At 34.6% G+C, this 13,882-nt stretch overlaps 2 protein-coding genes across 4 annotated transcripts; one reads left to right on the forward strand and one right to left on the reverse strand.

Moving 5' to 3' along the window:
• Positions 1–3,789: 3,789 nt before the first annotated feature.
• On the forward strand, positions 3,790–7,558 carry LOC116146248 (putative E3 ubiquitin-protein ligase XBAT31). Its single transcript, XM_031431655.1, has 8 exons — positions 3,790–4,186; positions 4,359–4,418; positions 4,514–4,585; positions 4,684–4,805; positions 4,894–5,034; positions 5,120–5,227; positions 5,785–6,043; positions 6,672–7,558. Exons 1-8 carry the CDS (start codon positions 4,007–4,009, stop codon positions 7,065–7,067), a joined length of 1,338 nt encoding a protein of 445 aa, XP_031287515.1. The 5' UTR covers positions 3,790–4,006; the 3' UTR covers positions 7,068–7,558.
• Positions 7,559–8,616: 1,058 nt separating this feature from the next.
• LOC116146277 (uncharacterized protein At3g17950-like) lies at positions 8,617–12,029 on the reverse strand. 3 transcript variants are annotated; one of them, XM_031431692.1, is made up of 4 exons: positions 11,952–12,029; positions 10,833–10,981; positions 10,512–10,658; positions 8,617–9,624 (listed from the first exon to the last, which is right to left on the reverse strand). In XM_031431692.1, the coding sequence occupies exons 2-4, from the start codon at positions 10,842–10,844 to the stop codon at positions 9,118–9,120; spliced, it is 666 nt and encodes a 221-aa protein (XP_031287552.1). In that variant the 5' UTR covers positions 10,845–10,981; positions 11,952–12,029; the 3' UTR covers positions 8,617–9,117. The 3 variants fall into 3 exon arrangements, with proteins under 3 accessions (XP_031287552.1, XP_031287553.1, XP_031287551.1); XM_031431693.1 differs by lacking the exon at positions 11,952–12,029 and adding an exon at positions 11,561–11,575; XM_031431691.1 differs by lacking the exon at positions 11,952–12,029 and having other exon boundaries at positions 10,833–11,408.
• Positions 12,030–13,882: the final 1,853 nt, after the last annotated feature.

Consider the following 13,882-nt stretch of genomic DNA (forward strand, 5'->3'; position numbering starts at 1 on the left):
CTTCGCCAATAATTCATGCATATGCTACCCTGATTATCTTGCTTCAGAGAACATGTGACTCTGTTAAATAGGTGTGCCCCCAAAACTGAACTCTCTGAAATCCATTTCATTTTCAGTACTATATCTTATTCTATGTAAATACCATAAACTATTACTGTCACCGACATTTTGTCGATTTTAATTACATTACTACAAAGATAAGATCCATTTAGATCTAAATAAACAAGAATCATACATATAACACATAAACATAATCCAATGTCTTTACATTATATTATATATAATTCAATTGCATAAAGGATTCTAGGATATCAATCAAGTTCCTGAGCGTTTTCATGATTCTCTTACGATCTTACCACAAGTCACTTGAATTTAAAGCCTGGTCAGGCCATTGGATATATATGTAGAGAGAAGGGAAAAAAAGGCATAAAAGCTTATACATTATGTTTACATGAATGGTCAACAGTGGAGGGGCCATTTAGAAGATTATTGGAGTAGCATCTGGTTAATGCATATGGATATATATCGTTACTTGTTAATAAGGAAATGTAGAAATACATGATTTGATGCCTTTTGGGTCAAAGTTTTTTCATGTTTCCCAAGCTTAGTTTTGAGTTTCATGAGCTTCAAGGTTTTGTCTTACTTAGAATTCTTAATTCTCAATTCATACACGTTGATTTCTCCTATTGGTGTTGTGCATGAATGCCTCGAATTTCTCATTTTATTGCTATATGAAAAACATGTGCATGCGCAGAAGCTTGCTTTACCATGTTTCATGAAACCATTCGTACTGCAGAAGCCAGAGACAAAACTATCTCTAGGAAATTGAGAGTATTTGAGAATTCTCGTCTAATTATCACCTTAATCTAAGACTTTGAATTTCTATGTACACAAGGAATTCAAATGGGTACGTGCTTTACACCTAAATATTTGAGTTAACGAACTTTTTTCCATCCCAATAATAGTTTATTATAAAATTTTAAAATATTATTTAATTACTCAAATTAATTTATATTTCAATAACAAACAAAAAACAAATTCGGTTTACGCTACTTAGGTTTTTTAAGAGGAGAGATTGATAAGTGTTTTGATGATGAAATATTAGATTTTAGTGGTTGAGATTGATCGAAATATAACTTGAGAATGGCAGTTACGCAAACCCTAATCACTCAATTATCTATGATTGACGGAGTCGATAGGAATAAGATTTTATGAGTTTTAGTAAGTGATGATAAAAAAAAGAAGAGAATAATGATGGTATAAGATCGTAATAATATCAAAATTAAAAATATAATATAAATTTCGATGATAAAGTGATATTTAAAAATTCTTTAGATAAGAAACTATCATTAAACGATTAGGAGTGTGGGAAAACTCTAAATATTTTTGCTTAAATCACGAAGTTTATCACCTTTTTATTTCTACGTTTCACAGGAAACAGTGCCGAAAGTAAGAAACACAAAAAGGCAGATCATCCAAAGATCTAACTAGCTGACAAGCTACATAAAGACAGTAATAATCTCTGGAGTGAGCAGAGATCTCCAGCAATCTTTTCATAACACATGGCTTAGATATATTATTATATATAGACAAGTACAATCATGGGTACTTAATGTAAATTATATTAAAGACTGTCTAATTAAATCACCAAACCATGTTTAATTAAGAAGCAAACGCTTAATTGTAAAACAAGTTTTTACTCTATACCTTGCTCATCATATAAAATATTAACAAAATACTTTAACAAATCAATCACTCCATTCTTTGCTTTGGCTTAGACATTACAACTCAAATTAAAATTCTGAGAGGAAAAGTTACAAAAAGAGTTTAAGGAAAACTCATTCCCTAATCCTGATATAAGGAATCAGATTTGCCCTCTTATCAAGTGGATCACTTTTTAACTTTGAAAGATGTAAGCTTGCTCTTCCTTTTTACCGCTCTTACATTCGAAAACCAAAGTGGGTTTTCTCTTTGTTTGAGCATTCTCCTTATTACTTTTTCTTTTTGTTGGAAAATAAGACCGGCATAGTGTGGCTTGATGGTAAAACAACAAAAGAGGATTTAAAATGATCTTTCAAGTTCGAGTTTTTTTTTTTTTTTTTGATAAAAGAATAAGATAAAGATTTAATACAGTCTTTCAAGTTCGAGTTCTCATGATTATTAATAGAGTTTGAGTCTCACGACCCCTAATAGGGATGGTTCTTAAAACTCTTATCCAGTCGATAATTTTAGGGTTCCAAAAAACTAGTTAAAGTATGCACAAATTTACCAGAACACTTTGATCATTAAAATATATACATAACACCTAAATTCTAATTATGAGGGACATCTTTTACGGTGCATATATGATTAAGTCCTTTAATCGTATGGGTTAAATTTGTTTCAATTTTATCAACAAATAATACTATATAGCATTCAACATATATAATAAGCATGCATCTTGTGACATACTCATCATGTTGATATATACTTATTTAATTACTTTATGTTATGTTATAATATTATATTCTTTATATGATCCTAGAAAGATTAATGAATTTAAAGCTAGTTTTGACCTACACTAAACATTAATTTTTATTCATAAATTATTGGTAATTGAATTATGAGAGATGCGATCGCTTATCCAAAAAGTCTATATATTAGCAAGATTGGAGGACATCTTTGTCGAATGGCCCATCTTCTACATGAGCATTTATGTCTTTGCATTATTCGTTTTCACTCAAAGTGAAACCATTATAAGAAGCAAATTATACGCTGTGATCACCTTCAAAATCATATATTTATCGAATTTATTCAAAATCGTATGACTTTCAAGATTTAAACAGGTAATCATGACAGTATGATACATATTATACTAGTTCTTATAGGGATTAATCGATATACGTACAATCTAACCTAAACACCCTGTTTAAAAAAAAAAAAAAAACTCAATCATATAATAATATTTACACTATATATATGCACATGATCCATTCCCTTCCGGTCCACCATTCTTTCTTACTCCAAATATAATTTTCCAATTATATTAAATACACTGTTTTTGCCAGTGTCACTGTCATGGTTTGAAGATTAAAACTGGCACGGGTTGACTTGTAAATAGTGAGACAAAGTTAGGGGTAAAGACGGGAATCCTAAAGTCAAACTGATTATTCATTCTTATTATCGAGCAAAATTTATTACGGCCTCACTAATTCAAAGGGATTAAAGTTAGACAGCTCCGGTCAGCCTGTTAACAACAATTCCATTCACCGTTCCAAATCTACCCTCTGAAAATTCAACGGTCAAAAAAAGAAACCGCGAGTTTCAACGGCCAAGATCAATAGAGGTAGTTGGGAGCGTTTTTTTTTTTTTATAACGCGCTTTCTATTAAAAAAACAAAAAACGAAACAGATTTTTTTTTTAATTATAAAGTTTTAGAAAGATTTTATGTCTTAATATCTAATGTTATCGGATATATTAAATATATTTTATATGAATTTATTTATAAAGTTGTAATAATATAATTTAAATAAACAAAAATATAATTGAAAAATCAAAGCGTTGGACTAGTAAACATTATAATAAAATATAAAGGGGAGTAATAGAAGGTTTAATTTGACTGGTGATTTTAACGCTGTTTGAAGTCAGTTTACTATTTGAAGGGAATCTATATCTTGCCCGAAAAAATATCTGACAGTTGCCCCAAACTGAGTGAGGGTAACTGCCCACACTGACACGGTCAGGTACGTCGCTCTTCGGGCAGTTACAAACTCCAATACCAATACAAAGACTTTGATCACTCGCTCTTATTAAGACTTTAGTAAGAGCCAAGAACGACTACTTAAATGTAAGACTTTTATGCTTCAATAGCTTATTTAGAGAGAGAGAGGGAAAGCTCCACCACCACCTCTGGTTGAAGGTGGCGCTTCACCAAGAACCTATATGGTGGTGAAGTGCACACCCTCTGAAGTATAAACAAAGAGAGAGTAATAAGAGAGGAAAAGAAAAAAAGAGAGAGAGAGAGAAGATGGGTCAAGGACTGAGTTGTACGACGAGTAAAGAACATGAACTCTTCACTGCTGTTCAGTATGGTGATATTGATATGGTTAATGATTTGTTAGAGAAAGACCCCAATCTCGTACATCATACTACCCTTTATGATCGCCACTCAGTTCTTCATGTTGCTGCTGCTAATGGCCAGATCGAGGTTGATTTTTTCATTTCATTTCAGTTTTTTTTTTTCTTTAAACTGAAGTTTGTTTCTTTTTGTTGATTTTTTATGGTTTGTTTGGTCAAAGTTTGATGTCATTCTTTGGATTTTTAATTATTTTTTTATTGATGGGTTTTTCTGGGTTCTTGTTGTTTTGTTTGATTTGCAGATTTTAGATTTTGCCTTGAATCGATCTGTGAAGCCAGACGTATTGAATCGTTACAAGCAGGTAACCATTTTTTGTTTTTTTATATTTCTATGTGAATGTCGCATCTCTATTGTTATTTCAAATAGATTGATCTCTCTGATTTTGTTTTTGTTTAGACTCCGCTTATGTTGGCTGCAATGCATGGGAAGATCTGCTGTGTGAAAAGGCTTCTTCGAGCTGGAGCAAATGTATAACAAAGTCCCAAATTTTGGTTATTTTTGTAATTTATTATTCTTTTATGACCATGGAATTAAACATTATGTGGCTAATCTATGAAAATTTTCAGATATTGAAGTTCGATTCCATCTTTGGAAGAACCTGCTTGCACTATGCTGCTTATTATGGCCATGCTGATTGCCTTCAAGCCATTCTCGCTGCTGCTGAATCTAGCCCTGTGGCTGTATCTTGGTAGGTTATCATCTGTATATGGCTACTATGATATTTAGATTTATTTGGCTTATACTAATTTTATTTGTTACTTGGAATTGGTTTTTAGGGGATACGCAAGGTTTGTGAACATTAGAGATGGTAGGGGAGCCACACCGTTGCACTTGGCATCTCGCCAAAAACGGCCTGAGTGCGTGCATATTTTGCTAAACCGTGGTGCTCTTGTCTGTGCTTCAACTGGTGGATATGGGTAATAATTTTTGTTAAGTTCTTTTGGTTTTTGTTAATTTTTGGTGTTAAATTTGTTCTGGAGATTGATAGATTACTGATTGCAGTTGCCCAGGAAGCACTCCTCTTCATTTGGCAGCTAGAGGGGGATCGATTGATTGCGTGCGTGCACTGCTGGCGTGGGGTGCGGATCGTGTTCAAAGAGATGCATCTGGGTAAAAATGAATTCCTTTCTTGATTTGTGACATATGTTAATTTATATTAAAAGTCCATCCAAGTGAATTTGATTTTGTTTCTTTTATCCTCTTCACGCAATCTATATTAGTTTCTTTGTTGCTGTTTTAAATTAAGAGCTTGAACTCCAATTGCATAACAGCCAGGGCAAGTTTGGATGTATTGTGAAAATTGAATTGCATAATATATTCAGTTTTCAAATTCGCAATTGTAAACAAGGTCGTTGCACTAAATTGAGGCCATCAACATGGTATTGAAATTTGAAACTGCAGTACTTTAGAAACCCTTTAATAATCATTTACCACCTGTTAATTTTTCTTGTATCTTTTGAGTCCTGTTTCTTGCCATCAATTTTCATGAAACAAGCTTATGGTGGACAAACTTTTCTCTTCGATGCTCATTATTTGTGAATATTCTTTTTCATGAATTTATTCATCAATACAAAACATCTGCACTGGTTGTCTTTTCTCTGACTGATTTTTCCAAAGATTTGCAACTAATGGTATGGTGATGTTGTTACATGGTCTTCTTTGTGTAGGAGGATACCATATGTAGTTGCATTGAAGCATAAACATGGAGCTTCTGCTGCCTTGTTGGATCCTGCATCAGCAGAGCCTCTTGTATGGCCAGCACCTCTAAAATTCATCAGTGAGCTTGATAGGGATGCAAAGGCTCTGTTAGAACAGGCCCTATTGGAGGCAAACAGGGTGAGAGAGAAGAATATCCTCAAGCATACTGCATACTCGCTTCCTTCCCCTTCGTATTCTGATGTTGGGACAGATGACAATACTTCTGAGGTAATTTCTTTTGAAGGAAAAAAAAATTAATTGCAATATATCAATCTTAATTTAGCAAAGTGCCAAAATTTGAATTATAGAGACCCAGTGGAATATTTAAGTTTGAAACTGGTGAACTTGGTTGAATATTTAAACTAAATTCATTAATTTTAAAAAATTTTAAACTTTGAAAACTTTTCCTCATTTGTTCAAACTCATAGCGATTACTCCAATTGCTAACAAAACAAATGACCCACAAGATGCCAACCCCCCAAGAAATTCATATCTTGAACCGTGGACCACAAGTGTTCCACTGAGAGTTTGTGGAAAATTAGCCATAATTACACATTTGTTGCAATTTTGAGTAGCTTGATAGGCTATCTTAACTTTGTTGCTTTATGGACTGATATTAGCTCAAGTACTGAACCAGTTACAAAATTCTTTGAACTCAGTCCGAAAGTTCTGAATTTGGGAAATTCTCCGCGGTGATGTTTTTTAAGCTTCTTTCAAATTATTCAGTAGTTAGCTGATAGGGTCATTTTCTGTCAATGTACTTGGAGCCATATCTTTTACAATTCTGTTAAGTGTATATATGAACTTTTACAAATTTATGGGAAATGACGGATTGATATATTCACATATAATGCAGGCCAGTGATACAGAGCTATGCTGCATATGCTTTGAGCAAGTATGTAATATTGAAGTTGAAGATTGTGGCCACCAGATGTGTGCGCAATGTACTCTAGCCCTCTGCTGCCACAACAAGCCTAACCCTACGACTGCTTGCTTAACGCCTCCAGTTTGCCCCTTTTGCCGAAGCTCCATTGCTCGTCTGGTGGTTGCAAAAATCAAGGATCAGGATTATGGTGATCTTGACAGTGGTGACATTGGCTCACCAAAACTGAGAAAGTCTAGGAAGTCCTGCAACTTCAGCGAGGGAAGCAGTAGCTTCAAAGGGTTAACTGCAGTGGGTTCGTTTGGTAAGATGGGTGGCCGGGGCTCTGGTAGAATTGCTGCTGATAATGAGTGGGTTGATAAGCCTTGATACTTCAAAGCATTTGATAATCAAAGATTCCATTTGGTGATCAAGAATCCCCCTTATTTCTAATAAGGAAAAAGGGAAATGACAAAAATCAAGGAAAGGAAACCCCTTTTGCTATTGCCTACTGGCCCCAGTTGGTAAATATAGATAGTGGTCCATTTGCTATGTAGATTTGGGAAATAAGCAAAGGAAAATGAGTTGCAGGTTCGGGTTGGTAAGTTTGGTAATGGATGCTTGGGTCATATTGTTGTAATCTTTATGAACTTGAGATTGAAGGAGCCTTTGGTCATTTTGAGAGTATGTTAGCTGCCTAAGTTGGTTTAAAACAAAAAAAAAAGAGAAAAAAAAAAAAAGAATTCTTTATCTACTTCAAAGTGAAATTCAACATTCTTCAATGGCTGCTTCAAATACTTGTATTATTAAAACCTACTTTAAGTCAAGGATATGAATTGTTTTTGTTTGGGGTTGAGATTTTGACCCCACCAAGCTTTAAATCTTTTTCTCTTGTTTAAATGTAATACGTCATTTGATAATATTATTTTGTTTTTCTTGTATAAATTTCAATAAATTGAAAAATAAAATAATATAAAGAAAAGAGTCACTGTTTGACTGTTGGTGGGCATGTGATCATGGGGCCAAAATCCAAATGAAGATGATACGACAAGATGTTGACACGTGGAGTGTATGAATTGTGAAATGAAGGGCTGAGAGAGCACAGGCATACCTAACTTGACTGGGGCTGGGGCAGGGGCATATTGGGGCTTTTATGTTTTTGGTGAAATTATTTTGTGTGAATATGCAAACAATAACATTTCGGAAAAGACTAGTAATTATACACTAAATTTATGTATTAAATAATATGATAAAATCTTGACCGTTGATTAATATTAAATTAAAATTAATTATTATAGTAGCATTACTCTTAACATATACCTGCGCTGTTATTGTTGTTTAGCATGTAGAAGAGCTCTTTACGATGAATCATGCATGGGTTCTGTCATGGCCAATGCCCATCTCTCATATTCACTAGTTTTCTGGGTCCTATTCTCATAATTTTTTCCAAGTGGGTCCAGTCCATTGGACGGTCTACATTGCACTATTAGAAATTTCCATTGGTTGATGATGGGAGTCAGGCAGGTTGATTAAGACCTTGTAACTAACTTATAACAATGTCAGAATTCGTGTTTATCTTCTTTGGGTGCGTTGTGGAATTTTTATAAAATAATATATCTTCGTTTAATTTGTCAAATCTACAAACCGAAAGAATTAGATAAGTTACAAAATGGTAAATGAACTTAAAATTCAAATAAAAAATTAAAAAATAAAACAAACCTCGATGACTACCATGTCAACCTCTTGAGGTTATTCTTACTGTTTGGTTGATTAATCTTCTTCTTTACTTTAATCAATCAATGGTCATCACTGTAAACTTAACTTAATGTGGCTTGACTGGCTAATTACTTATTATAGTAATTAATGGGAGAAATATCTTGAGAAAGAGTCACTTTCATGGTCATGGGATCTTAAATTAGACAAGGAAGCTTTAGACTCATGTTGAAATTTCCCAGTATGAATCCAGACCAGGACAGCTGAGAATTCACATTAAACGGGAAAATACGTGGCCTAATCACAACAACCAAACAAAGCCGCCACTCACAAGCTGACAACCTTTTTTCAAGAGGTTTGAATCATTCTAATACGCAAATTCAGGAATTAAAAGCTTAATACAAATCAATTTGATGTGCTTAGTTTCAACGCCTATCTTTGCGTAAGAAGAAATCTAATCAGGAAACCATATTTTTTTGTATAGTGCAACTGTGCAAGAAGACTGCAACAGTACTTCAACAATCCATGTCAGCAAACTGAACAAACTGCAGAAATAAAATATAAATCTATGATAAGGAAACGCTAGGGGCCGGTGTAACATAGAAACTGGTTTTCTGTCTATTGGAATATGGAACCTACATTTGAAAACAAAGTTTATTTGTTCCTAGAACATAAAATTCAATCACAAATAAGGGATATTAATAAATGAATTTGAGCTAGCCATACTTTAATGGGAGGGTTGTCCTTGTCCACACATGCATGAAAACAGCTCAGGAATTCCACAGCCATTAACATGTTCTAATCCTCCATTGTTTCTCATATCAATCTCTGAACCATGCCATGGACTTGATTGAGGAGGAGCGATACGACCGTTAACAAAAAGTGAATTTGATTCTAAGTTAGGCTGAGCCATGGCAAGCTCATCAGGACCATAAATATCGTTAGGGCTCAGCGGATTCCTTCTACATCCATTACCATTTGCAGCTCTTCTTTCCACTGCAAGAAAGTGGCCAAGTGATGGAGGGTTATTGTTGTTGACATTCGCAGCATCAGTGCTATCCCTTGAGCATAAAGAGAACAACCAAGTTCTTGATTTGTTGTTGCTCTTTTTCTCCTTTACTACTGCTTCTGATTTTCTTCCTCTTATTGATCTTTTAGAGAGCTCAAAGATACTGGAAACGCCTATAAGGCTTCCAAGTGTTATGCTTCTGTCATGGAAGAATGACCCTGTAGACTGAAACCAATTATACTAGAGTTAGACACACATAATCTAGGGCTGCAGAATTCTAGATTCATTCCAGCATTGAAATTGCAAGTCAGGAGACAAGATACAAGTTAATTCTCCTAAACCAGGTTAATTTCAACTCATAATGTGAAATTTCAGAATTCTCTGGAGCATATTATTCAAGTTGTTTAATTGAATTCACATTACGGAGAAACTCTGTATACACCTTACTGTAATGGAACTATTTTCTTTACTTTCTTCGCCAAGTACACTGTCCTATTCTAATAAACTATTCGAAATTATTCGGGTACAGTAAATTTGAACAGTTTAACATAATAGCGTACTTTTTGTAGTGACTAGTACAGTGACTAAAAATCAACCATATCAAGTACAAGAACAAGAGGATAATTACTGCATGCAGCAAACCTGCTGCAGATATAGTTTAACAAAAAGATTGAACTATAAGCAGAATTATATCAAGTATAAGGTCCTTCAACTGACGACTGATCCAAAGATTTGTGGCATCTTCAGATAATCTGTGGCATGTTCAGTCAATCAAGCAATAGTACCAAAACTATGAAGTGCTAGCTAGTACAAACTGAACTTTGAATATTGGTTGAGAGGCGCCAAGTTACATGGCCTCGCCAATTGTTAACTAGCATTGGGGAAAATGAAGAATTCCAGCCTAAATTACAGAGAATATACTGGCATAAAAGAGAACAAATACAGTGCTACATTATAAGCATGTCAAAATCGCTTCTCTGAAAACTGAAATGATAAGACAGCAGGCTCCAGAGACAAGACTACTGAAATTGAATCAGTGAATTCTCAGACCACGTACTGTCCCAAAAACAAAAGAAATAAAAGAACCATAGATTTCAGTTCTTAAAACTGACCTCTGTGTCTAAATCTGAAGAGGAATCAGAGGAAGTTGGAGAACCGGTAATCAAAGTGTTGAATGATACTGAACCAGAAAAATCACCATTTCTAGTTAACCTAACTCTCGCATTAAGAGGCTGCAAACCCAGGGGCCAGCCCTCTTCCTACAATCAAATCAGTAAAAAAAATATCAAGATAAAAGAAATGTACTATGAAAAGAAAAAAAAAACAACATGACAAAGAAAAGGTAGACCCAGTAGCAGAGAAATTATAGGAAAAGATCGAAGACTCCAGATGGAAAAATCTAAATAAAAACGAGAGAGAAGACAAACTAATACCTGTTGAGCCATTTATTTGCCAAGTAGTTCACTTGTAAGGTTGTGTTGATTGATCTTAGTTATATAAAAAGTCCAATGAAGTGACCTCAGGTACTAGAAATGAAGTGAGTAAATGGCTATCATTTGCTTCGGCGTTTTGTTTTTCCACACTGTCAACATGAAAGCGGCAATCTTTGATGGATTATTGATGATGAACTGAGCTTAAGATAAGTCCATATAAATATGGTTCACTTGTACTGTAGTACTATGCTTACATGAGAGAGAAAAGAGTAAAAACAAACAGAGGTGGGTCAATGAAAACACAAGTTTAGTAAGAGGTCTTATCATATGTGTGATTAGTTTTTCCCCTTTCCTTGGTTTTGTTGACAAGAGAGAAAAAAAACAGAATCATTCTGTACCCAGAAAAAAGATGAAGAAAATCGAGGCAAGGGTCCAGGAGAGGATCAGAAACTGTCTCCCATAATATGACTTATTTACCCTACTCACGACACAACTTCTTCAAGACTTGAAAATCAATGCATAAACAATTACATCCATAATAGTTGCAGAGAGAACAAGGGCATAACAGGAAAACGATCATGTAGGGATTAACTTAGAAAAAATTTAATGGCTTTTCATAATGAAGTGGAAAAAGAGGATCCAAGAAAGCAAGTAATGAAATAAAATAGAAAAACACTTCTCTGCTTTAGAGGCTTGCAATTCCAAGCTATGTGAAAGTAAGTCTTAACCCTAATCAAGTGTGAACTTTTTCTTGAGTCCACAAGCTACTCCAGCTTGTGCTGACTGAGAACAAGCTTTTGCTTCCAGGACCCATGTGTTACGCAGTTAACGGGCCTGAGAAGAGAAACCCCATTGAACTCCTCCTTTCACTATTAAATTACATGTTCCAGCTAGAAAGATAACTACCCACCACCAACAACATCAATTATCAATCATCAATCTTCAAAAAGTGTTATTTATTTTCTCTGAAGACGAACCATTTTGGATTAATCCAAACGTGTGGTGTGATTCTATAATACTTAGATATCTAGATTCAATTTACACTGGAAAACAACAAAAATTGTTTAATTTTACTAAAAATGTGCAGCAGGGAAAAAAAAATTGAGGTGTGGATTATACCTTGATATACATCCAGTTTCATAGCTTTTGAAGTAGACAAATAAAAGAAGCCCAAAGTCATAAAAGAGTAGAGTTGACTGATTCAAGCAATATTATCAGTCTTAATTGAGTGATATCTGAGATTTATCATTTTTTTTTTCTATTTGTTTAATGATTATTTGTGTTCTGTGGGTCTTCACAAAAGAAAATTGAGATCTAATCATAATGATCGGTCAAAGGAGCCGGTCTTCTTACCACATTATATCAATCTAATGGTTCAAACGGAAGAAAATTATGATGAACAGTATATGAATCCTTACTTTTTCCAGCATATTTGACAAAAGTTTTGCTTTAATTGTCAACAAAACAGAAACGTTTTGATAAGGGAGCCAATGAACGAACCAGGCCTAGACAAACTTGGGCTAAGGGCTGACAGCAAATACGCTCGGATCCAGCTACCAACTTGATAGCCCGAAGGATTCTAAATCCAGGCTGTCGTTTCCTGGTTACAAATCCATTATTTTTCATTCCTGGACCGCAACTTCTCGATCCACTTTGTTCCCGCCCATGAAACTGGCTGGATTGATCACTTTTCTCCTCTTTGTCAAAGCATAGCCCGCAAGAGGGACTAGATTTGGATCAATTTTGGTCCAACGTTTCAGGACCAACTCTAGTCCAATGAAAATTACTTCTCATACTGAGGTGCTTGGATCCTGAATTAGAACCGAAACCTGTTTGCCCTTGGTGGAAGTACTGTTTGGTTCCAAGATCAATGGCTATAACTCAATCATTGGTGAATTTGACACTAAACATCCCCGATATTAATGTCATTGAATATTCAATCAAGCAACCCGTGATTTGAGTTGAGTGGTTTAAGACTCTTGATTTCAACCAAGAAATTACTGCAATCGCATTGTGGTTAGGAGTGGCCTTGACCAACAAAATTTTTAAATTTCATATTAATTTAATTTACTTGTAATTTATCTCTATGTTTTGATCTCTAAGATTGGGAAGTAGGGAATTCGGTCGGTCAGGAGGTATGGCTTTCACCTAGGAGACCTGGAAGTCTGACGATTAAGGAGGTTTGTTCTCTTTATTGAGTTTCTAAGCTCGATCCGTAGGATCATCTATCACATTGTGATTTACATAATCCTTTGAGCTTGTAAGGTATTTAATGGATTTCAAAATTAATAGAGATACGGATAAACTGGTTCGAACACCCCGGTTACCAAAAACAAAAAAACCCTCTTCATTGTTCTTTACTTATTAGAGAGTCTAAACACGAATTACTGTAATCCAGAAACCAACAAAGCTAATATTTGCTTACAAGTTAAATTTTCCTGAATGGCTATCACTACTTGTCCCTTTCCAATCCTAAATTTTCTTCTTATTCCATATCAGCTTATCAAAATTCTTAACAGCAAAAGAATCTACCACCTCATTTTCTTGAGTTTGAACCAGATCCTCCAGATGATACAAGCTGCTCTTCTCTTAAACGATTTTACTGAACAAAAGATTTAAAGATATTGAAATATGCATACCCATCAGCTAGCCTAGCCTACCTACCCTTCAAGATGAAGGTTTTGATTGATATATAGCAGAAAAAGTTAGTTCGATAGAAGTGATAGTTGGGACAACATCCTTTTTTGCGAGCTCCAATAATTTAGATGTCATCTTTTGCGATAAAAGAGAAAAGCAACTTGGCTTTTTTGTAAGTGTAGACTGCAAACATCAACAGTACTTTTAATCTTAACTATACCCAGTACCAGCTGTAGGGAAAAGCTATCTTGAAGTTAGAGACATCATCAATTAATTTAATTACTGTTGTGATAATTTCTGTCATATGAATTAGTAACGGTAAGGAATATCCCTCAAGACACGGCTAAAACCAGGGAAGAGAGAGAGAGAGAGGATGTTTGCTTCTCTTGGTAAAGTCAATGCAACCCCATTTC

This window comes from Pistacia vera, unplaced genomic scaffold, assembly GCF_008641045.1.
Source record: "Pistacia vera cultivar Batoury unplaced genomic scaffold, PisVer_v2 Contig475, whole genome shotgun sequence".
In the NCBI taxonomy this organism is placed as follows: domain Eukaryota; kingdom Viridiplantae; phylum Streptophyta; class Magnoliopsida; order Sapindales; family Anacardiaceae; genus Pistacia; species Pistacia vera.